The 25,458-nt window shown below is 43.2% G+C and overlaps 1 protein-coding gene across 2 annotated transcripts in view; it reads left to right on the top strand.

Annotated features, from left to right (window-relative positions):
* The window catches only part of fgd (faciogenital dysplasia), a 51,913-nt gene that overhangs the window by 15,692 nt on the left and 10,763 nt on the right, over positions 1–25,458 (top strand). Inside the window, exons 1-8 of one of the 2 annotated variants that reach the window (XM_069526714.1) lie at positions 14,499–14,797; positions 16,325–16,495; positions 18,791–18,992; positions 19,255–19,837; positions 22,430–22,519; positions 24,141–24,277; positions 25,013–25,169; positions 25,302–25,440. In XM_069526714.1, the coding sequence (XP_069382815.1) occupies positions 19,307–19,837; positions 22,430–22,519; positions 24,141–24,277; positions 25,013–25,169; positions 25,302–25,440 (1,054 nt within the window). In that variant the 5' untranslated portion in view covers positions 14,499–14,797; positions 16,325–16,495; positions 18,791–18,992; positions 19,255–19,306. Of the gene's footprint in view, positions 1–14,498; positions 14,798–16,324; positions 16,496–18,790; positions 18,993–19,254; positions 19,838–22,429; positions 22,520–24,140; positions 24,278–25,012; positions 25,170–25,301; positions 25,441–25,458 lie in introns of those variants that run through there. The other variant, XM_069526713.1, reaches the window with a different exon arrangement.

Raw genomic sequence — 25,458 nt, 5'->3', positions numbered from 1 at the left:
CCCCCGTCTTTCAGGCCCATGTCACCCCAACTATTGAGCAGGATGAGGGGGAGCACAGTGAGATATGGAGAGGGGGGTGGGTTGTAATTATATGTGCATATGAAGTGGGTTGGAGCAGCTTGGACGCGTCACCCTGGCAGCTTTTGTGATCCTCGTGTCTGTGGGGGGAAGTCGCACACGGATGTACTCCCAAGAGACTTATGGTAAAGAGGGTCCCCGAAGGATACAGCAAGATTATTTAATTTTATATTTCAGAAATACAAATTCTTTTCAAGGAAAGAAGGCGTCAACACAAACACAATTTGACAATAATTTTGATCATGGATCTATTATTTGTTTGAGCTTCTCAAATACTGAAAGTTTTTTATATTAGTAACTGAAACTGTCATTTGATTGAAGGATAGCTCAATAGAAATAAACAATAATCTACTAGAATCTTGATAATCAATTAATCAATTCCTTCATTTAACAAGACAAATTGCCAATCATTTGCAAGTTACATGTTTTTAAATGTGTTTAATATCATTGCAAATAAAATGTCCTTATCTTTTGGAGAAAACCAATGATTTGAAATAAAAGTTTCTCTATTATCATATGACATTTAAGGACACCTAGAGAGCCCGTACCAACGCCAATGATGAAGCCACATTTAAATTCACTAGATCTGGTTTTAAACATAGGATCTGCACCAATATAAATATCAGTCCCCTTAACATGCCTGATTATTTTCATCAGGATCCATGAGTTCAAGGAAAATGTAAAAAAAAGTTAACGCAAAGTTACAGTGTGTAGAATTTAGTGATATCTAGTGTTGAAATTAGATGTTGCAGCTGAACACCCCACACCTCACTCTCTCCTTCCAAACATGAAAAAGAACCTGTGTTGTCATAAAACTTAAAGGTGTTTAGTTTGTCCAGTCTGGACTAATGTAAAAAAAGATTGGCGGCCTCCGTAGAGGAGGGTCCCCTCGATGTAAATATAAAGTATTTATATATAAAGGGCCTTTTCTGGGGTAAAGAAAACTACAATTCATACAATTTAGATGAAACGAACTAGTGAAAACATCATGAGAATTATTCTACATTAAATTTCTGCCAATAATAGTTCCCTTTCAACTAAATCTTACACACTGGACCTTTAAAGGAAACAAAATTGCTTCCTGCCCCTGACCACCAAAATGTAATAAATCTGACCAATACCACATCCTTCCATCAAGTTGTGTGGAAATCAGTTGTGTAGTTTTTGCATAATCGTTTTAAATAACTAACAAACGTAGAGTAGGTGAGAATACAAACTGTGTTTTCAACAATTACCTGATGATTCCTCCAAAACCTCCCCTCCTCTCCAGCTCACACACACACACACACACTCATGCAACAACTGTGCAGACACACCCACTGATACTTACACACACTTCCCCCATCTTTCATACAGCCACTTCTCTTCCTCTCTCCCTCCTCCACTCATCTCTCTCTCTCACTTAACTCTCCCCTCCCTCTCCATCCACCCCTCTCCACCCTGCTCCCCACCCTGCTCCCCACCCCGCTCCCTCCTCCTGCTGCCAGGCCGGGCCGTCATTAGTTTCCATGGTGACAGTTGGGAGGCATTATTGCCGGCTGAGAACTGCTCCTGGGTCTCTTTTGAGAGCGGCGGCGGCGCAGGCATTGTTCACTCTGCTCCTCTGAATGGTGTGGGGATCAGGACAGGGAGAGCACAGAAAAAGGAGGAGCGCATTTTTTTTGGGTGCGGGGGGGGAGAGAGAGAGAGGCAGGGACAGTGTAGTGGTGGGTTAAGGGGAGGAGGAGGAAGGGAGGAGGAGGAGAGTGTGAGAGAGAGAGAGGGAGGCAGCGTGGTGTTTGGAGAGAGTCAATGAGGGAAGAGGAGTAGTAGAGGCAGTAGCAGACTCATGTCGCCTCCCTGAGAGCTGTAATAAAGCAGGATCCTCTCACAGCCTCCTCGTGGCTCGGTGCTGAACTCGATCGGACTCTGCTTTGATTTTTTTTTACTGTTCGTGTTGCACTGCAAGAAAAGGATCTTCAGAGATTTCAGACAGAGAGTGAAAACAGAGGCATCGGAGGCAGATGGCAAACTGAGTTTAGCTGGTGAGTTCTGCTGCTTCATCGTCTCCCGGTAGTAGATCTGTATTTATGTGGGAATGAACATGTGCAGACTTGAGCTTTGTATTTTAGTGTGTATGAGTGAATGCAGGTTGTGTTGCTTTACAACACAATCAATGTTTTCATCTGTCTGGGTTATGTTTGGGTGCGTGGGCTCGCAGCTGTCTGCTGAATGTGGGCTAATTCTCGCTGTCCTCTGAAATATACATGCCAGGCTGCATGTTTTATTCAGACCGTACATCGGGGGCAATTTTCCGCTGCCTTGATTCCTGGATCCCCTGTGATGTGTTTTTTTTCCAGGGAATTTGTGCGAGGGACCGCGTCGGTTGTGTTTTGGTCCTAGTTTGTTTGGTTTTCTCTTTCATCCACAGCTCAGTGTGTAATTAAGAGTGAGAGCTGAGCCCTCTGGCTCCTTGAACAAGTGATGTGCGGTGAGTAATGTAGTGGGAAGCGAACAGTGCCGATGTTTTTTTGGATCATTGCCCTTGAGGTGCCTTTCCGATAAATCTGCACTCCAGATTATTTTTACATGGACAGTCTCACAACTTCCAGTCAATATATGTGTGACACGGTGATGACCACTACCAGCTCGATGATGTCATAACATGGCAGCGTGACAGTGATCTCAAACATGATTTGAGGCTCAACTGATTATCAGCCAGTGCTGGTGAATTTTATCATCTCTCTCACCACTGCTGTGTCTGTGTTTGTGTTCAGTCTCTCTTTTTTTTTTGGCGCACTATAATTTAGCTGACTAGGGAGTTGTCTTGAGGAGCAGGGAGTCTGAGTGTTTCCATGACTACCGGCAGCAGCTGTGTGAGTGTGTGGCAGACATTGTGGCATCGCCTAGAGACGTCGAGACTCTGTCTAATCAACGACCTTTTGACCCAGATCAATGGGGTGGTGCTGAGCCAAGCAGCTACAGGATCTGGCTGACATATATACTGTAGCACGACGTCAGGGGTGCACAGCTGCTTACGTTTCCTGGAACGTCCTTTTAGGTTAGGGTACAAATGAGCTGTTAGGCATATATTAGCTTACAAGTATCCAAACGCTCCTAAATATCAGTGTCCCAATGACTAATGCTTTTCTACAAGTGCAAAGTTCTTAAATCTGCTGAAGATGAACAGCTTTAAAATAAAAAACTACATCAGCAGAAGGAGCTCGTCGGTGGCCCTTAGTCCAAAAAGGAACAGAATCAGCACCTCTGCACCACAGTCTCAACAAAAACAGTTTGTCAAGCTACGAACCCGGTAAGCTGGCATTAATGGCTGCCATGTAGAGGGCCTGCACTCAAGGCCGCCACACAAAGACTCCCACAGTAAGCTCGTGTGAAAGGCAAAGTCCCAGAACCCCTGGGCCGTGGAAAAAGTAGTGAGTCATGTTTCACCCTTTTTCCTACGTCTTCACAGGTTTATACTTTTAGAGAAAACCAAAGGAAAAGGAAGTCTTCAGCCCACAGTGTCCACAACTATTTCATACTTTACAGGGGCAGGTCTGTTATGTGCAAAGAACCATGAAAGAGCAACGATTAGTTCTGATGATTATCCTGCATCTTTTCATTTGTTGGTTGCATCGAGATGAAGGAAGCGTTTCCTGTTGCCCAGAGATGCTGGAGAACTTGTGGTGATAGTGTTCAAGCCGCACACAAACAAAATGCAAATACCATGTTTAACAGTCATCCTGATTACTGTGCTCCATCACACTGGTAATTAAACCCACGACTTCCAACACAGGGCACCTGGGGTCAGCCGCCTTGTTCTTCTGGTGTTGGCACAATAATTATAGGAATCAAACGTCAGAAAGAAATGTCGAGCCATCGGATGATGTTTTCAGCAGACGTTGCTGCTGGAAGTCTAACTGGAGATGACAGAGCAGATATTTTATGTGACTCATCTCTCTCAGTCTAAAAATGTCCGGTCAAACATCCAGTACACAAATCTATGTATTACTCCCATTCCATGTTTTAAAAGTATATTAGATTTATGAAATTGCAATTTTCTTTTACCAGAGAACACGTCTTCTTTGCAGAAGTTGGACGGTCCTCTCGCTGGCAAGTACTGATTTTAGAGCGGCGAAGAAGAAGGGATTTCCGTTGCAGAGTTAGCTTTCACCAGCAATTTGGTAACAACTTCACACTTGAAAGTCCCACATGTAAAACAGTGACGTGTACTGTATGCAAGACTTCAGTTTCGAGGGGTGTTGTGAGTATTCCTAGATCTTTCTATACCTGTTCTTTTCAAACTAGATTATAAAGTTCTATGGCATTCTAATCAGTATTTGTTTTTCAAAGGGTTTAACCTGAGCCAGGCCAGACATCAATAATAGCAGTCATCACTTCCATACAGGATTAGCAGCATACAGCTGTTAACATACTGTATGTAGTGTGAGTTGTTATTACTTAAAAGCACTGGTATCAGATCATTACTGATGAGTAAAGTCGGCTTCGTATCATTTCTACTTACATTCTTCAGGTTGGACAGTTAAACGTCACAACAGTTTTGTTTTTGAGTATCATGTGTGTCCTTGTGTCTTTGCGTTCATACTCCTGTGTGTGTGTGTGTCCTTCTCTGTGCAGCCAGTCGGAAAGCGTTAGGAGCTCTCTTGTCTCCGCTGAAGCATGTGTGTTGTCTTTTGTATGAGACTTTGTCATTAGACAGGAGGAGGAATAGAAAAATCACACACACGCTCACAAACAACACTCCCCTCCTGCCAAACTCAATCACAGCACTAACTTACATCTTTTAATCTGACCTCTGTCTGGGGAGTCTGGGGGGGGGGGGCTGTTTGTATCTTAAAATGCATTTTAAAACACACTCACTTCAAAAGCTCATAAGGTTTCAGTGTTAATGCTGAAACCCTCTTTGTAGTTGTGTCCCACTGCTGTGGAGAGGATCAGAGATGGCTTCCAGTGGCCAGTAACAAGATATTTATTGAATTTCTGCTGCAGGGCATGGTGGGGGTGCATGCACAGTACATGTGGGCATCTGTTTTTATGTCCCTGTGTGCTTGTTTATGTGCATTCGCTCATGTGAGCTACTGTTGTTTTTTAAATATACTTTACTTAAGGGATGTTTGACTGGAAAATCCTAGCCCTGCCACATTCACATCGGGGGGGAACTTAACCGTCTCCTCATAAAGTGGAAAGTCAGTACCTGTGTACACAGGGAGCAGGGGAGCTACCATAAATGGTAAATTTCAGGACAGTAAGCTGCTCCTAGTGATCTTGCAGTTTTTTTGTCCTCTAGGCTTGAGGGAAAGAGAAGCAGAGAAAAGAGAAAAATGTGATTGTCTTGTATTCATGAAATATTTACTATTATCAAGCATTTTGTTTTAGAAAAAACTCTTTTCATGTTTCAAATTTCCCCCAGGGATGTACAGAAACAGCTCTCGCCCGGGGCTGTTTCTATACATCCCTGCCGTTGACCCATAGACACCACGTAGCGGCAGTTATGGCAGTCCTCTATAATTGGGCGCTCTTTGATCAATCCTCGGCTTTCCCTTCAGACCCCCTTCAGAGACAAGCTGTTGCAGGTAACACAGGTAACAGATGACAGAGCTGCAGGCAGCTCGGTCTAAATTCAGCGAGGAATAGTCCACAGTCACGAAAGACAGTTACGAGCAAGTAGAGTATGTGATCCCACTACACGGTGTATTTTATGACAAATGTGTGTGTAAAGTTTTGGTCCTTACACATATTTTATTTTGACATTTCTTTATAAAAAGTTGTAATTTATTCTCCTGTGTTTTCCTGTGTCTCTGACGGTGTAGCCGTTGTTTTAATGCAGTGCAAGCGAAAACAAATCATACCTGCTATAAACAGAGCCTCCCAAGGGTCATGTGGTATAGTCTGCAAAAATAGAAATCCCTGTGCATGCGCGGATTAATAAACCGTGCAGACATAAATAAACCGTACGTGCTTTGGGACATGCACATAAAGCAGATTAATCACATGCACATTAAGCAGATTAATTGATAAAACAATCTAATTTAATTTTAGTCTTATACTACGATCCTCTATTTTATATACGAGGTGACAAAAAAAATCCATTTGTGACTAATCAGGAAATACATAATGGATCATAACAATTTTATTCCCAGAGGAGAAAATCTGTGAACTCATGTAAGGTGAGAGGGTCGGATGGATTACAGCATAGCACAGACATAATAAACTGATTCCATCTCTTTAGCACAGATACTGTAGCTCTGAGATCTGTTAGCAGTGGGTTAGCATTTCCCACATTGGAAACCAGCTTCTTATACTTGACGTTAAAGATGTATAAGAGGCCGACTCTGGCAGAGCTGTTGTCTCCTGTGTGGGTAAACTAACATGGCTGTGAGCGCTGCAGTGCGGCGCTGTAAAGGGAAAATACTGGAGCCATTAGAGAGGAAATAGGAGCCTTTATTAGTCTGTCTAGTGTACACCTGGCTTCTATAACAGGCCTCTCCTTGTACAGTGTGTGTGTGTGTGTGTGTGTGTGTGTGTGTGTGTGTGTGTGTGTGTGTCTGTGTGTCTGTGTCTGTGTGTGTGTGTGTGTGTGTGTGTGTCTTGGCTTCTTGCTCTTGTGTCTTAGCTAATTCTGTCCTCTTCAAACCTCAGCCTGAAAAGCTTTCGGTGATTTTAAGTTTCCATTCATGACTCAAGTCATCTTCTCCCCCATCGACATTTAAAAGTATTCTCAGCTTTCTAAGTTGAGTGACTCATCCATTAGAAGTGCAGCCCAGTGAACTATAGTGTCAAACACTTTGTTCACGAGTTCAGACGGACTGACGGGAGCTGCTCGCCTCAGATGCTTCTTGCCGTAGAGCTCCAGTTGCTGACGCTGCCGTTCGAGAGCCAAGTGACATTTTGAAAATGATCCTGACGTCAAAGAAGACGCATCTGTGTCGAGTGCACACTGACCTTTTTGTCTGTGTGGCGTGTTGGTCTGAGTCCAGTGTGTGTCAGCATAGAGGAGCAGTGACAGGGGAGGAGACGGAGCATAACCCCCTGTTCCTCACCCTCATCAGCCCAGCCCTGTACATCCACACACCCATTCTGCATCAGACCAACCAGACTGGACTCAGCTGGACTGGAAGGGGGCAACATGTTGACCTGTGCTGGGCAGGGCTGTCCCGCTCTGGGACCTTTTGACTGTCAGCAGCCTCATAGTCACTCCCCTCCACATGCTGACATCCATCCTGCCTGGAACAGATGCAGGGGGGTGCGGTAGCATCCATGTTACCTATACTACCTCACAGCTCGCAGGATGGAGGTCGAGCAAAACTTGGGATTGAGTTTGTAAAAAGTGAAAATATTTGGAAGGATGCTAGTGCTGAAGTAAATGAGGGGGAAAATGCATCATCTGGTTTATTGATGGTGCTTGGAACTAGAAAAAAAGTCAGGTACTGAGAACTGAGAACTATTTCTTTGTGGTTTTTCAAAAATATGTAGCTTCCTAATATTTTTAAATTAACAAAATAAAAGCATCAGAAGAATCAGAGAAGGATTTACAAGAACACAATACCTCAGCATGAAAAGATAGATATAGAATCCCCACATTTGAAAAGCTGAAACCAGCTAATCTGCTGCATATTTGCTAAAAAAATAACAAAAAACATTATTTGATGATCAGAATATTTTCAGATGAATTTTCTGTCACCTAAGGTTTGTGTATTTATGAGTACTCGATCATTGGGACCAATGAATGGTGTAACTAAGACAACATTGTTCAGATTTTGCTGTGGACACAGAATAATATTCACATTACACCTGGGACCTTCTCCCTGTTCTGAATACAGTACAAACGCCTCTTTTCCAACAAACACATTCGTATGTAAACTGGAAAACTGAGCTCAGTGGACGTGATCTGCACACACCACTTCCCCGCTCTGCTCGGGGAAACCTGGGTTTACCAGAGGTGTAATTCTGTGGCTTTTAGAGTTGTGTTTTGGTCGCCCGTGAAATGTTCTCTCTGTTTGGGTTGCGTTTTATTTGGGAAAGGGAGCGATTTGGTCGGCCGTGTTTTTGGTAGCTGCTGAGTGTTTTTCTATGGTCACAGTGGAGCACTTTGCAGCACGCTGTAAAACATTAGCAGCAACAATGTTGACATGAGTTAAGTGTCAAAGTGATTTTGTGGTGTGCACTGCAGATGGGGTTGTGTACAGTTAAACCATCAGACTGAGCGACACAGGCATGTGCATGTTTACATGTGTATGCATATACATGTGTTAAAGTGCACGTAAGCATGTGGTGGGGGGAGTGTTGTTTTCCCCTGGAGCCACTGTTAACATGCAACAACATCCAAGTCATCAATCAGTCAGCAATTAATCAATCCTGCAGTCGACCACATGATCCGTTTTTAACTGGTTGTGTCCACTGCAGTGATTGGTTGATCCCACCAATCAATTCATGACAAAATAATCAATACATTCACACGTCAGCACAAAGAGTGATCGAGTCTCGATTCAGAATATTCAAATGCGTATTCCTCATTACAATATGGCTGTCTTTGAACAGAGGATGATTGAAATTATTTTTGAAAATACTATTTCAGGCTTTGGGGGCTGGTGACTCATGAAGCAGACCTGTGTTTGTCCAGACCTCCCCCACTCCCTGTGGGAATGGAAAGAGCTGGACTATTTTTTCCAGCACCAGCAGTTTGATTTTTTTTTCTTTTTGCTGGTGAAGGTGTGTTGGTGTTTGGTAAAAACAGACTGAGAGGAAGAGACAGGATCCTGCTCATTTTTCTTCTTTTTTTTTTTAGTTAATTGTTGTGCAAATCTTCCAGTAACACAGTGAAAGCCGCCATTGAGAACGGCTACAGTAAGCTTCAGTGGTTTCTGGGACAGTGAGGCAGTCATCTCCACGGGCAGGTTTGCAAACCCCCTAGTTCTGCTGTGTGTGTGTTGCCCTAATTGCCAATCTGTGGCTGCTTCCTTTACAGTAAAGGCTCTGGGCTACTGTGCTGCACTGCATCCAGTCAAACAGAGGCCCACCTCTCTGCACTGAGCCTCATAAAAGTCCTGTTGTGTGTTTGTGTGTGGGGGGGTAGCTGGGAGTGAATGTGAGAGGCCGGAGGGCAGAATTTCAGAGGCCACTTGTTAATGTGCAGCGAATCACGAGTTTGGTGATAAACATGAAATTTGAATCATCCCCTCACTATCATCATGCCAATGGCTGTAAACTGTGAGTGTCCTTCGCTGACTGTATCTGTGAATCTGAAACTGTGAGGCTTTGAGTCACGCTGCAGGAACAATCTCACCCACAGCGCTGAATCTGTCCGGCCGATAAGGACACCACAGTGTCTGGGGAATAAAGATGAGATGATAATGAAATCAGATGATATGAGCCTTTCACGGACAAACCGGTATCAGCATTTATGTTTGCAGATATGTGCTGACATGAAAAGTTTATTTTACAGAATAAACGATGCAGAAAAGATGGTTGAACTGTAAAATATAAACCACCACCGGGTAGCATGGTCCTCCACATGCAGAGGCTTGATTCCTCCTCCAGCAGCCCTGGGTTCAGTTCTGACCTTTTTCCACGTGTCCTCCCCCATTATCTCTCTTCCCATTTCACACCCATGTCGACAAAGGTGAAACACCTGGAAAAAATACCAAGGAAAATAATATTAACCACCGATTACATTTCATTCTCATATAAGGGTTTGATAACAACATTTCAGGAAGCATTGGAAATTATATGAATATATATATGAATATATATATGAATATATATATATATCGCTGTCAGACACTGAAAATATTGGAAGACTACTCTTTGACCTATATCTTGCAAATGTCCACATGCACATTTGTGTGTTGCTTTTACTGAAGACTGTAATGAACACTGAATGGTCAGAGGACAACGGCCACAGTTGTTAATTCATTTGACATTTTTAAGTCCACTTTTGTCTGAGCTGTGTGTCCACTGAAAGAAGAAAGTCGTTCTTTATGGTTCACTGTGACCTGCCTGCTATATTAGCTATATAGATCAGCAGTGTTGCCATGGCAATAGCCTCCTCTTTGGTTTCTCGGGGCTCGCTGATGCAGAGTCTTTCTCCAGTAACTTGATTTTGTCGGGGCTCTACAAGGATGATGCCACTCTGATATTAACTCGTTTGTCTTATTATGTTGAGCTTCCCTCACTCGTTGACAGTTTCAATGTGTTATTAGAGGGAAAACAGATGGGTCTATTTTTCCACACTGTATTTACAGCTTTGTCTTGTGCTCTCATCACTTTTCTTATACCACTGCCCTCATCTATGCTTTTTATTAAAGCCGCTCAACTATATTTCAACTTATATTTTGCTTCTGCAACAGTAGCCTGCGACCTTCTTCAACACATTCCAGCCGTCCACTGCCTCCTCTTCCTCTTTTCAGCCTCTCTGCCTCGTCTCATCCCTGCAGGATTTCGTGGCGCTTATCTGTGGGAGCTGTTGAAATCCTCCTATTTAGTGTGGGAGACATGTCTGTGTGCGTGCTGTGCCCACTGGCCTGATTTAGGGGGAAGAAGACGAACCTAACAAGATGACTTTCCCCACCCACCCCCCTCATCCACTCCCCTCAGCCCCTGGGAAGCCATTACACCAGTGAAACTCGAGGCACTTTCTTAAACAACACAAAACGTATCTTCCACAGGCGGCTCCTCGCTCACAGAGAGATTGACAAAGACAAAGTGGCCGGTTATGATAACAGAGTGTGAAGAGAAATAAAAGAATGTAGATCTGTAATCTGAGTCCAGATGCTGGGATTTGATTGCGTAGCTGTTGATCCTCATGTATTTGTGATTGTGTGTTTGTGTGTGTTTGTGTGTGTGTGTGTGTGTGTGTGTGTGTGTGTGTGTGTGTGTGTGTGTGTGTGTGTGTGTGTGTGTGTAACCCTAAGGGAAGTCTGCTGATTGTCACAGATTGAGGATCTGTCCTACAGCGGATCCTGGAGCAGCTGTTTTACTGACTGACCCAATATTTCCTCTCTCGGCTCAAGTTCCTATATTTCAGTGTGTGTTCGTGACATAGATCTCGAGCTGCAACGATCAGTCGACCGATCAACAAGAAATGGATTGGACTATTTTGATCAGCAATTTAATTTCAAGAATGTCAAATATGTTCTGTTCATCGCTTCTCAAGTGTAAGAATTTCACCCTTTTCTTTCTCACACATGATAATGAATGACTGATGTTTGAGACCGTTAATGAGACAAATACAAGGTATTTTATTGACAAAAAGTTTATTTGAAAGAGTTAATCATTAATTGAGGTAATCGTCATTTGCAGTCCTATCTTTAAATATCTACCCCCCACCCCCCCTGCAGGCTTGTGAGGTGGCCATGAAAGGTTTGTGTATTTGTCCTTCGCTGAGCTCAGCTGCTGAGTTCAGACTCAATTCTGTTCTGTTATGATGGATTCCAACACTCATCAATTTGGATGGTGGCAAAACGTTCACAGCAACTTCTCAAACCACTCCTCCAGCAGCTCCGCCTATTTCTCTGCTCTGAGAGTCAATGCTCTCAGACAAAATGTCAGAGTGTGGCTGTAGTAACTGTACGACTTCTGTCTCAATCCTTATGTCACCTGTGTCAGGTCTCTTACACTGGCCTGTGTGAGTGTGGCACATGTACTGTTAGTCTGGCATTTTAAAATATGTATTCCAATTTTTTTCCCATCTTTTTTCAAGGTTCAAGAAAATTATAAAAACAAAATTACTGCAGTTTCATCCTCAGTTGAAATCAAACTGTGTCTGTCTGTGAAGATTTACCGAGGGAAATATTGAACAACAATAATAAAATGAGTAAAGTGACTTATGATACAAACAATTAAAATAGTATGACATTTGTAAGATAATACATATGATGATTATAGTTTAAGGCGACATGATAAAGAAATAAGATCTTGTCAGTCTGAGGAGAAGTTTGTGGTTTTTAATTGTGATTTCTGAAAAGCAGATCGAGGTCAGAGCATTTGTTACTGAGAGACTCACTGAGACAATATGTACGAGTCAATATGGATCAGCAGTGGACAGCATATCTCTGTCTGTCTTCTTTTTCCAAACTGTTGTTTTAATTTTGCTTTTCCCACTTGTCACTTTATTTTGCTGTTTTCTTCATCTTGCAGAGAGCAAACACTGAGGCGTGCTGTGTGTGTGTGTGTGTGTGTGTGTGTGTGTGTGTGTGTGTGTGTGTGTGTGTGTGTGTGTGTGTGTGTGTGTGTGTGTGTGTGTGTGTGTGTGTGTGTGTGTGTTTAAAAGTGTCTCAGAGCCATTAGATGAGAGACTGCTCCTCTTTCACTCAGTCCTTCAGGGTAACGGACTGAAAAACCAGATCAATGTGTCTCGGTGCAGAGATAGAGTACAACAGACACATGGACACAGGTGGAATGAGAGGAGCAGATTTAACGCTGGCAGAGAAACTGGGACATTTGAGGGTGGTGTGGGAGTAATGAGGTGTCAGACTCAGAAAAGTCTCATTGGGATTGGGCTGCGTCTTGGGGAGGTTGATGTGTTGTCAGCTCAGCCTGCACAAGCGGTTGGTTTGTGGGGAGGAGACCTGATTGACTGGCTGCCTGACTGGGGACACTCCACTGAATCTGAATGCTCCATCTCTCAGACAGCACCCGGGCGAAGAGGACTGTACTCAAGGGATGATGGGTAATAAATGACTGTGAGGGGGTCGCCTCGGGGCCGACGGTGACTGACAGCCAGCCAGGTTTGAGCAATTTGTACGTGCGTGTGCCTGGATGCTTGAGAAAATGTAGGAGGAACAAATGTTTGTTCCAACATGAGACGTTGTGTGTGAGCAACAGACATGAAAGTTATTGAAGTCATGAAGCAAATGATTCAAAGATATGGAAAATAACCAGATGGTCAGAGACGAGAGAGGTCAGATCTGGAGCTTATTCCAGACAGTTGTGGGTCTGAGGGCTGTGATGTATTTATCTTTTATTTTATTTTCGGTTTTGCCCTGTCTGTTGGTTTGTTGGTTGGAATGAGCAGCAGGATGCCACAGAGAGAGAGAGGATCTTAACTGCAAATGAAGTGAAAGCGTTCAGTGACGTAACAGAGACATTTCGTGTTTTTCTTTCTTGTGACCTGCAGCATCACCAGAGATTTGTTGGGGCCTCGTGCCTTCAACATAAAGAGGGTGGGTGAGAGTCTCATTACATGTCCGATGCGTCCCCGTCACATACCTGACAGTGTCTGAATATTTCTGTGAGTCCGGTACACAGCAGCCTTTCACTGTCTAGAAATCCACTGTAATGCAGTCTTTCAGGTTCGACTCAAAATAGTCACTGTGCTCCCCGGGTGCCGTTTGTTCCGTTCACTCTCAAACAGCGTGTTACACCCCGGCCACGTGTGCACAGATAAGATGATGGGTTATCTGACGCTCTGACTAATTGAAAGGATGCTATAGTGACAAATTGTGGCTGGAGTAGTTTCTGCAGGGGAAGGTTGTCACAGTAGCACACAGCCTAAAGGGTGAAAAGGTAATAATGTCCTATAATTGTCCCACTTATCCATCCCTCAGTAAATGGAACTGAATGAATTAATGAGTTCACTATTCTCCTGTGTGTTTTCACAAAAGCATCTGAAATGTACATATTAAAGAATTAGTCTGGGGTCCCTCTGAGAACAAATCAATTAGCTGACTGATCCAAACCTTCAAATATTGTTTTAGTTATTTACTATATTTACATGGACACCAATATTCCCAGTATTGACCCTGTCTAGAATAATACATTATTTTTATTATAATGTTTGCACGAGTCACGAATAGAATATTCAAAAGACGATGAAGATGTTGCAGAGCATAACCCGATTATGGCTCATTTCATCCACTTTCAAAGTTGGATTATGTCATCAGTACGTTCCTATGTCATACCTTTTTGAAAATATCGCTATTTTGATGCTTCTGCCCATTAAAACTCTTCATAATATCAATTTCCTTTATAACATGCAGCATAATATACAGTTTCTCCCTCACACTCAACATGTGACTTCTTCATCCTATGCAGAGGGCATGTGTTGTCAATCCTTTGGTAACTGTTGTATGTCGATGTTGCTGTGATGCTGTGAAAACTCCAATATGACGTCATAATGCTACGAGGACATACACACATATATACTCCACATGTCTTATTTGATTGTTGCTTTTTCCATGTATGATTGAATGTGTCTTATTCTATTGTATGAATGGAGTTAGTATCACAATAATGTGAATCCATGTGAACATTGTCGTTGTTGTTACAAAGCTGTGTGTGTTGAGGTATGAGTGCAGCTACTGTGTGTGTGTTGTGGGTCGGCAGTAAGAGTATGCTCGGATCGTCTGGCCTCCACAGTGACTCACAGTCGTGGTTACCTCGGCCCTGGGAGGAGCTGCCTGGATCAGGTTAGGCAGGTGAACAGACAGAGACGGGTGCAGCTCCTCAAACAAGGTGTGTGTGTGTGTGTGTGTGTGTGTGTGTGTGTGTGTGTGTGTGTGTGTGTGTGTGTGTGTGTGTGTGTGTGTGTGTGTGTGTGTGTTCTGTGTGTCTGTGTGTCTGTGTGTTTGTGTGTGTTTCTTTCCAACAAAGACTAGTCTCAGCTGCACATGCGCCCTCTGACAAACTGGGAGGGCAGGAGTTGTTTTGGTATTTACCGGCTTGAGACTTTTCCTCTTTCTTGTTCTTTGGACTTTGGATATGTGAAACTGAACAGTTGGAGGTGAGGAAATTTGTTTGTTAACCAGCTCCTCTCAGAACATATTGACTGATTATTTATCTCATTCTGTTTTGAATCATTGTAAAGTTTACTCACAGCTTTTATTGACAGCCTTAGCTCATTGTGTCATGGTTTAAGTTATTTACTTGTACTTATATTCATGTTGAATGCTGACATGAAGTGTTATTTTACTTGGTTTTAATTTAGAAAAACTGTGAGCCTCGGCGCTTCTCTTTCTGCTGTGTCATCAAGTTTCTGTTTGGTGTTAGGAGGTTTGATATGAGGGTTTCGCTCTCAGGTAACCATGGCTATGCTAAGTTCCCATAGGCACCGGCCCCTATGTGTCCGTCTTCTACCGCTGTTTGTTTTTCCCATGAACGACCCCGGTCGGTCTTGGGTCACAGAGTTCTTCACCAGGCAGTCGTCTGGCTGAAGGATCTGCTTGTTCACTCGATCACAGGTCAAGGTTTTCCTCTGACTCAGCCCACGAGTCATCTTGGATTAAGAGGAGCAGAAACCAAAGCAAGACAATACTTGTGTTGCTAGGGGCCAAAGTCAAGTTCACAGAGTGAACATAAAACCTGTACACTGTAGGATTTTCGATCCTCTGAGCTGAGAGAGATGTTTGCACGGCACATCTCTTCCTCCTGCCTGCTCTCATTCCTTTGTGGTGCAGACATGGTGGGAAAGCCTGCAGTGTGCCACATGGTGGCACGCCGTGTAATAAGACTCATTACAGACTCAATTGTCTCCTTCCGCTGCAAAGAGCACAGCTTGAAACCCCAAATTAGATGTGCCGGGCTTTGTGCTTCCAAAACAATTCAACACATAGAGGACAAGTCCGGCAATATTGTCAGCAAAGATCCAAAGAAAAGACTAGAACCAGCAAATCCTCTGTGGCAGATCGTTTCATAGATGTTCAGGAACTGTTAAAAGACATTATGACACTGTTCCGTCATCACCTTAAACCTGGGCATTGTAGTTTGATTTTAGTTCATGGTGGGGTAAACAACCGCTAGCTCCACAAATCAGCAGCTGAAGATAGTCCTCAAGAAATACACGTTTGTCTGCAGTTTGAGTAACGTTCCACATCAAACATTCCCGACTGGATGCAATCGGAGTCGGAGCAGTTGACTGCCCATCACAAGTTAATGGAAACGTGTCTTGTGGCTCACAAACAATTTCTCTCTCACTTGAGCTATTAACGGACAGTGTCCAGAGAAGATTAGATGTAGTCGGTCAGATACAGGCCTATCAGACAGCGAGAGGGAATCCAATCTGTCGCCTGCTGCCTGAGGATGGGTGTCAGGATCGATGCTGCAAAGCTTCTCTGCTCCTCTGCGCCCCCCCCTGCTCTCTGTCCGAGGGCGCTGTCCTGAGCTCAAGGTCGTTCACCTTCAGTTCTATCACTGCACAGTGCACACAGTTGCATTGCTGTTAGGATTACACTGGGTTGTGCGTGTGTGTATTTAGACGAATCCAATTATATTTTGATCAATACCTGAATATTGTGTTTCTTCTCCTCTGCAGACCTCCCTGCCTCCGCTCTGCAGTACCAGTGTGGATCAGTGGACTACCTGTGTTCTCCACAGCTGGTTAAGAAAAGTCCGACCCCCAGACCATGTCACGACAGGCCCGCCATCAAACCACGGCCCCAATCCTCCTCCTCACCCAGACCGCAGACCGCACAGAAACCTCAAGGTAAAACGCTGTGACATATTGCGGCCCCCCCTTCAAGGCTGGTTTTGACATTGGTGCTGTCATTATAATTGAAAGGGGCAACAAGATCAAACCACTGGGATCGAGCTGTAGGTTACTCTGCTCTGACAAACACTTTTCTATAACGTGGTGCGTGTCAGCGGACTGACCTCACTCTGTCCCTCACACTGCTCGGAGGTCACCTCTGTAAGAGCAGCTGGTGTAAAGCAGGGCAGGAGCTCCCAAGTGTTTATGTTTGAGTAATATTTGAAGGAAGCGAAATAAAACAAACTGAGGCTCACAACTATTCAACGTTTGCTGGAGGAACAGATTAAGAATGATCAAATAATCGTATAATAACTTTCACCAAAGAGGTTATGTTTTCACCCCTGTTCGTTTGTTGGTTGGTGTGTTTGTAAGCAGGTTTATATAAAAGCTTACGGGATGGATTTCCCCAATACTTAACTGAAACAATGTGGTGTGAGTCAGGAAAGAACCTTAAAATGTTGGTGCGAATCTCAGATCCCAAAAAACTCCAGGGGGTGGAGGTATTTGCTCTCCTGAGTGAGTTGTAGTTTTACTATATATTGCCAGTGTTGTTAAACATGAGTATTTGATCATAGTAAGTACTTTATTAAAGATGAAAGAATCTAAACGGAAAGTAAACTTCAACATAGATGTTTTAAAAAAGTGTTGGTCCACCTCAACAGTTTCAGTGCTCTTTGGTAAAACTCTCAAGCTTTTTCCTCATCTCATGTCCTGATTGATGACAGAGAGCTGCAGTCTGACACATTGTTCCACTGGGGAATTTACAGTGATATAAAACAGAGAGAAGCCAGTGCGACCTCAAAATGGAGGAGCTGTGACATTTTTGGTTTGATAAGTGACTGCAAGAATTAATCAGATCATTTTAATGTCTTGTGATGAATCAACTCATGCTGTCAGTTTTATCCAGAACAGATGATTCACACAATTTTCATGCTAATCAAACAAATCAGTGGCCCCTCGTCCTCTGTGTGCATTCATTATGTGTCTCTACTCTTCCTGCATCCACACAGTTCCTGAGCAGTGTTCTTACACCAGTTTAAATTATATGGTTGTAACAATGAAAGTATGTCATCATGTCACACTAGGTAGGAAACACCTTTATAAAAAATGTTAAATTAATATGCTTAAAGACAAGGGAATGATTATATTGTTCCATTTTGCACTGCACAGAAAGAACTACCATATAACTGAGCACAGTTCTAATCCTCACGGTTTAATACGTGCAGTATTTCCCACCTGACAGGATGAACTTCCTCTCCAAAGCGTTTCTATTCCACTCATAGCTCATCCTTTGAGAGCAGCTCTGTGAACACTGGCAGGGAAGTAATAACCAGGGAGCAGGAAGTTTTCAGGGGCAGGAACTAAGGTTGGACCTCGGTTGTCAGTGGTTAAAATTCTGAGTTCCTGTGGCCCTCGAAGGTTCGCTGGAAAAATAAAACCTGTGGTCAGAAAATGTTGATGCATGTTTGCACATCCTTTTGTTTTGCATGTTTTGTTTGTGTATGATTGCACACTTATATAATTCTATATACATCACTGCATTCAGCTACTCCTAATTTAATCTCGAATGCTACAAAATAAGAGTAAAAGCTGAAAGTTATGTTAATGCATTTTGAAATGTCTAAATTATAATTTTTTCATTTCTTACTTGCACAATATGTGTCAGTGTAACCACAGGTACAAAGTCTGAATAATTAATCACCTGGTTTATCGCTACATTGTTGGAACGTCTATTCAACATCTTTTCTGTTATGTGACTGCCACAGAGGAAGTGCTCAGAATAAGAAGTATAGCTTATCATTTCCTTGTTTTCTCACATTAAAGTGAAGAAAAACATGCAAATTAAAGACTAGACAATGAACTTGTGTGTGCAGGGATGCATGAGTTCTGCTGCATTTTAAAGGCAGCGCAGTCATTTCTCTGCCGGTGCTTTCATTTTAAATTAAGTGGAACCACGGTAGCTTCACGTATCTCAGCATCCTGTTCTGAAATAAGGAAGTTGGCAGCTGAAGCTCAGAGTTGTTTCGTGCTGTACACTGCACATAGCGCTCTTTCCTGAACTGGTTTTTTTTTCAATTTGGATATCTTTTGTGTGTTAAACGAAAAACAAGCTTCACACACAAACTCAGCCATGGAAGTTTTTTCTCTCGGATTTATTCGTGTTACCTGATTGGTTTTGTTAATGTCTGCAGCCTCACGCTTCTCTCTTGCTCTTCTCTTCTTGCCTCGTCTGGACTTCTGCATCTGTAGTGCCCCCTAAACCTGCGCACCTGCTCGCGCTCGGGCAAGACAAGAAACCTAAAAGGATCCCCCCAGCGCCTTCCAGGCCTTTGCCAGCACCCCCTCCTCCGCCGAAACCAAAGCCGAACCTGACCCCTCCTGTCCTGGGAGCACAGCCGCAGCGGGAGGCCCAGAAGGTGGGGCTGCTCATCGAGAGGTTTGAGAATTCAAGGTGAGGAGGACATTTTATCAGAAGCTCAGTTTTTTAATCAGATACATTCTTTGTGATGTGCTTATGTAAAAAAGACGTTTCATTATGTTCCATATGTCATGTGGATTCTGTTGCTTAAGGCTTGAGAATAAAACCTTTAAAAAGCTTTTCAGTATGATTCCAGTGTGAGGTACAGTGCAGTGCTCTGATTCTTCGCTTTGCTATGACTGATAATAAGCTCTTTTTATTAAAGCAGATGTGACTGTGTCTTTTACTTTCCTAGGGTCCCAATCCTGGGGGTGCTCCCACGCTCCCAGCTGCACCTGTGCCTGAGAATGGACGCTGCGAACGACATCAACTCCTCCTGCGGCCAGGACACGACGGCGAAGGCTGCAAGAGACTCCGAACAAACTCCGGAGGTATCTGAACTTTCCTGCCTGGCCTCCATGCACATCGACGGTTCTGATGAGGCTGCGCTGGACGAGTGTGCGGAGGACGACATCACGCACGGCATCGGTTGCCTTGACGACGTGGAGCGGGAGGAAGGCTCCTCCCATGAGCTCCTGGACAATCCGGACTCCTCGGAGCAGAACGGGAAGATTCCCAACCGGGACAGCGGCATCGACAGCCCGTCATGCGCCGCGGACGGGGAGGTGTTCCCAAACGAGGACGCCATCGATGAGGAGGATCATTACGACAGCGTCACGGAAACGGAGAGTGTGTCCTGCTGTGTTACCCTGGGCAACAAGCGAGACTCAACGCAGGATGAGGATAGTGACTTGGACGAGGGGAGTAGTGGGGAGATGCACCCTCTGACAGACACACAGACTGGGTATATAGCAGACACAACGTCAGAGGCGAACAAAGTGAGTACCTCACATTCTTAAGCCTCATCAAGTCATTACCATAAACCTGAACGACCATAATTTAATATCTGAATAACCCCTCTGTGCATCAAAGGTGGTCATTTGCTCTCTGTACCCCCGCACCTTCACTTTTTAATTCATGTCATGTTGCATCATGAGTTTCAGGAATTTTCATTGCATGCTTAAATTCAGCTCATCGAGCTGGTTTAGAAGCCTCATGTCAGACAGTCACACTTCCTTTCATGTAGTGGAAAAAGTAGCTAGTATCTATTATTATCATCTCAGGCTGGGTGAACAGTTTCAAAGAATAATTCTGCATGAAACGCTAGACACCGCTGCGGCCTCAGTTTGCCGGTCACAAGTGACGGGCTCATATCTAAAAGCAGCTCCATCGTTCCATAAAAGGATGAATACCTGCCCGAGAGCTGTAACAAGAGCTTGTGAGGGCTGAGAGATGAAAGAGCCCAGAGACAAAAAAATCTCCCAACAGATGATCTTCAGTTTCAGTTTTCTCTTGTCGTTCACTTCGACTATTGATTGTAAACAACACTGATACTTTAAACTCTGCACACACTCTTCCTGATGGTGGCCTATATACAGTGTGCGGCATCAGTGCTTCTGTTACTGGAGACGACAAAGTTCTGATACAAAAAGTCTTCAAATGTAACCGATTGCAGAAGTGATGGCAGGAATATGAAACGATGTCAAATGAGAAAAGACAAAAAGCTCAGATGAGCAGAAAATGTTTGACAGCCCGATAAACTCAGAGGGCAAAGTTTTATTACAGCAGCACTGATGTAGATGTAGAAAGTATCGTTACCACGGTTACTGTCTCTGTTTCAAAGCTGTTCAACTCAACCCGAACTCACATGAATGTCACATGGACACAGAACACAGGTCTGTGCTGACTGGCCACAGCCAGAGTTGTTCAGGGAACGGTATCTCCACTCTGCAGTGCTTCCTGATGCCAGCCCTGCTGTGTACAGGAAGAGTGTGTGTGTGTGTGTGTGTGTGTGTGTGTGTGTGTGTGTGTGTGTGTGTGTTTTTGCACATGCATGTGTGTGTTTTTTATAACCTTTTCCGGCATAAACATTGTTCGGAGGACCAGAGGACCTCACATGGGACATCATCCCAGAGCTCCTGGTTATGGATAAGAAGTTTAAAGTGGTTAAGGTTAGGCATGAACTGCAAGGTTAAGGTTTTGATAAAGCCGTCGACTATGAATGGAAGTCAATGTAAAGTCCTTATAAGGGTAGCTGCATGTGTGTGTGCATGCGTCCCTAATGCTACAGTCAACATGCTGAAGTTGTATGATGAAAACCATGTCACAGAGGATGTGGGTTTTCGGGCGTGTGCATTGCTAGAGGTTAAGAGGTTTAAAAAATCTTTTGCTGCCTGCAAACAATGAGAAATTTTGAGTGTCACTTTTTGATACACTGCACAACATGTGTTGGCAAATTCACCCTCCCGTCTCTGGTACGTGCATGTCTGTTTATGTGGGAGATGACTGTTGTGAAACCAACAATGTTGAAACAGGCCGAATGTTTCATGACTCTGATGTGAGTCCAAGCGTCACTGAGCTTTATCAGCAGCATTACTTTTGTTTTGAATCATACAGAGAGAGTGACGGGCTCTTAACCTTAACCACATCAGCTAATAACACACCACTTCACTTCAGAGGTTACATCTGCTGCACTGAACTAATGACAGAAATAGAGCTTTGTGAACGTCACACTGAATCTGCTGCAGATGTTTGCTCAACTGTTAACATCAAATCTGCTGTTAAAAATGTTTGTTAGTCAAAATATCCCATTGGAACAAAAGACCAAAACTGATAATACGTTGATCCTCTTAACTGCTGAGGGAGGTACTAACAAAAGTACCCTTTACACCCGATTGACTTATGTGGCTTAGAATATAATATATATATTATATATAATAACTGTTTGGAGTAGAAAAGAAAGATTCAATAAGAGTTTGTCCAGAGTGAAGCTGTAACAGAAAGACACTGATCCAGGCAACAAATAAATAGAACATTAAAAATAACTATATGTTAAATAAAACAATAGAGTAATAGACGCTGGTTGAAATCTCTGCTTATTAATGACATTGTCAATCAATCACTCAATAAAAGATTCATTCCTCAGATCATTGAGGAAGAAAAAACTGATTCTATTGTATGACCCGTTTAACGCGGACCTCATGGTTCTCAGTTTGAAGGTTCATTGTGACTTGTGTTGAATCAAAGCTTCGAGCTCACAATAAAGCAAATGTCACAGTGTTCAACAGATACAAAAGGATGATGTGCTCTGTTGAAGCTACATCAAATAAATGGATGTGGGACAACGGCTTTAACTGAAAAACGACACGAAGGCCACACAGCTGAACAGAAATATCTTCCCTGACAAAAACAGCCCTAAACAGTACCAGTGGGTACTTTTACTTTGCACACATATTGTTTGTATGTTCTATTAGTTCTTAAATCTTGTGTAAAAAAGCCTCAATGATTCAATATTTTGAATTTAAGCGATGTGTTGATTCTGGTGTTTGTCGTCTCGGATGTAATTCTTGGTGTTTGTCTGTTTCCCTCAGTGCTCAGAGGCTCAGCGACTCCTGAACATCGCCAAGGAGCTTCTCCACACTGAAGAGGCCTACGTCAAGAGACTCAACCTCCTCGACCAGGTAACACTGGGCCTCTGCGTGCGCCTCCTTCTCCGTCAGTGGCGTTGTGAGTTAAATCAGGGTGTTCGGGTGCCTCAGGTCCAGATTTCAATCTTGTAAGGGAGCCAGAGGTCTTAGAGATTGAGATCAGATCTGTGATCCACTGGACAACAACCCCTCCTCTGTTGACTGGATTACTCAGAGCCGTGTAAACACAATCATGTGAGAGATTGTGCGTGTGTGAGTGTCTGCGTGAGGGAATGTGGTGTGTATTTATAAATGTGCAGCACGAACCCACACATCTGCACTAAGTGTGTGTGTGTTAATCTTTAAAGGGACACATACATGAATTGGTGTGTGTCTGCTGCAGTGTCGGGGCCTTGCAGTGTTTGTGTGTGAATCCCGTGGATAAAGATGTGTGTTTCCTGACTCTTAGCTGAGTTTATAATTAGAAAGCGTTTCTGGGTTGATGATGCTGCCCAGCTATCGACATTAAAACACGACACTTAAAATCTGCACCATGCAGGAAAAATAACAAAAAATAAATGTATTAAACATAAAATAAGAATCATAATAAAACTTAATCCTACGCTGTGTAAATTTATTTCATGTTATAAGTTTAATTCATGTAATTTTTTTGTATTAATCTCTATTAGCTCTTATACACAGGCTTATTTTCTTAATGAGTCTATTCAGACATTTTCAATAATGCTCATTACAGTTTCTCATGGTGGAAGTTGACATCTTCAAATCCTTTTTCAGTGTTTGTATTTAGTTTCAGCCTGTGTTTGTGCTGAGACTGTAGTCGTGGTAGTTGAGTCTTCTTCCTCTTTGTTCGGCTCATGTGATGGAAGAGATGCACGACTGCCCTATCACACAACAGCTTTATCTGCTGCTGAAGGCCACAGTTAACTTCCTGTTTTCACATGCTACTTTCGCGCCAAACTGATACGCGTTGAAACAACAGCGCCCACTCGTTGTTGTGAAAGAGAGAACAGAAATGGTTGGATGAGGATAGCAGGACGCAAAACAAGAAATGATCCCCGGGAAAAGAGAATTCCAGTATATTTATAGTGAATAGGATCGGTACATAGATTTGTGTATGTCAATGTCCGTCAGATTATTTTCAGCAGTATCAGAGGCATTTCTGATGCTGGTATCAGAACATCTCTGTTTATTGAGCAAAATTTCCAAACGTTTTTTTATCTCCAGCTTTTTCAAATTTGATGAATTGCTTCTTGTCTCTGTTTTTATCGGCTATAAAATACGGATAAAGAAATGATTGTCAGTGAAAATAATCGTTACTCTCAGAGGTTTGCATTGGGTCATGAATTATTTTCATTATATCAGTGACATTGTCGACAGTTGCTTTACAATCCAAAGTAAACTGGGAGTAAGTTTATATTTTATAGTTTATCTGAGTGTCCTACGATAACAAATGAGCAGCGAGGCTTCAGCTGACTCATATCTACTTACTGGTCTCACTTAAAGCCAAAGCTGGAGAAACATTTATGTTAAAGTGGACGAACACCAACACGGAAATGTCTGTGTCTCTGTTTACCTGCTTGCTCCATAAACATAAGTCAGATTCAGGGTGTTTAGAAATAACTTCACTAATACAGATGTTGTTATGTTTCTCCAGGTATTTTGCACTAAGCTCACAGAGGCTGGAATCCCTCAGGACGTCATTACAGGGATCTTCTCCAACATCTCCTCCATCTACTGCTTCCACGACAAGTTCCTGCTCCCCGAGCTCAAGACGCGGATTACAGGAGAGTGGTAAGGACGAAGCTTTCCCCGTCAGTATGATGCTAATCTACAGATGGTTTTGGCTCCGTTAGTGTTTAGTTGGGCTCGTTGCTGTTGGCCGAAGCTCTCAGACAGCCGGGCGGCAGCGGGGGGGGCTTCTACTGTCAGGTTTTCAGTGCTCGGTTGTGTGTTTTGATGTGAGTCGCAGATGAGGGCATTTTCGGTCTCTTTTTCACAGTAAGCAGGGATTTTACCTCCAGTGTGTGTAATCTTGCCAGCATCAGCCCTTGATAGATAATGACTCCTCTAGAGGCCGTGTTTAGGGAAATCACCTGCTATTTTCTGGAACTCATTAAAATGCGTTGGCTCAGATTGGAGAAAAACAAAAGACTTAGAAATGATTACACACCAACAAAAGACATCTACACAACAAGGCAGAGAAGTGCACCATGGGAAGAAAGTTCATAAAAGGGATTGATTTGTGCAAATGTTTCTGAGATTAGTCACATCTTTTATGAGCCTGCTTTAGTTTCCTGCTTATATAGTAAAGATGTAATTGAAACACCTGAAGGGAACTTTCAATTACCAGCCTCAAACTGCAAGGAGATCTTATCTCCCAGCATGCAGTGGGGATTTTCTCCAATGCCTCACACTCGCAGTATTTGCATCTATATGGTTTACATCGATAATTAACTTCAACAAGATATTAAATCCTGCTGCTTCTTCTCATGAGACAGAATAAAAACGTTTGTATGTTTGCTGCAGGGACTCAAACCCTCGTATCGGAGACATCCTCCAGAAACTGGCTCCGTTTATGAAGATGTATGGAGAGTATGTGAAGAACTTTGACCGATCGATGGACCTGGTTAATACCTGGACGCAGCGGTCTTCACAGTTCAAGAGTGTTGTCCAGAACATACAGGTATGAACTCCTGCTTCTCCACAGAGTTTTCTGCCCAGCGAGTATTTCTTTCATCATCTCAATCTCTTCTTCAACTGCATTTTTTTGTGGTTAATCATTTCAAATCTTTTATTTTTGTGATGGAATCATCAGAAACAGGATGTGTGTGGGAACCTCACGCTGCAGCACCACATGCTGGAGCCGGTCCAAAGGATTCCTCGCTACGAGCTGCTGCTCAGAGACTACCTGAAGAAACTGCCTGACGACGCCCTCGACCGGAAAGACGCAGAGAGTGAGATACTTAACCTGC

The sequence above is a fragment of the Paralichthys olivaceus genome, chromosome 6 (assembly GCF_024713975.1).
Source record: "Paralichthys olivaceus isolate ysfri-2021 chromosome 6, ASM2471397v2, whole genome shotgun sequence".
NCBI classification, from domain to species: Eukaryota; Metazoa; Chordata; class Actinopteri; order Pleuronectiformes; family Paralichthyidae; genus Paralichthys; species Paralichthys olivaceus.
The sequence above is the reverse complement of the archived record's forward strand: the minus strand, read 5'-3'. Positions and strand labels throughout refer to the sequence as shown.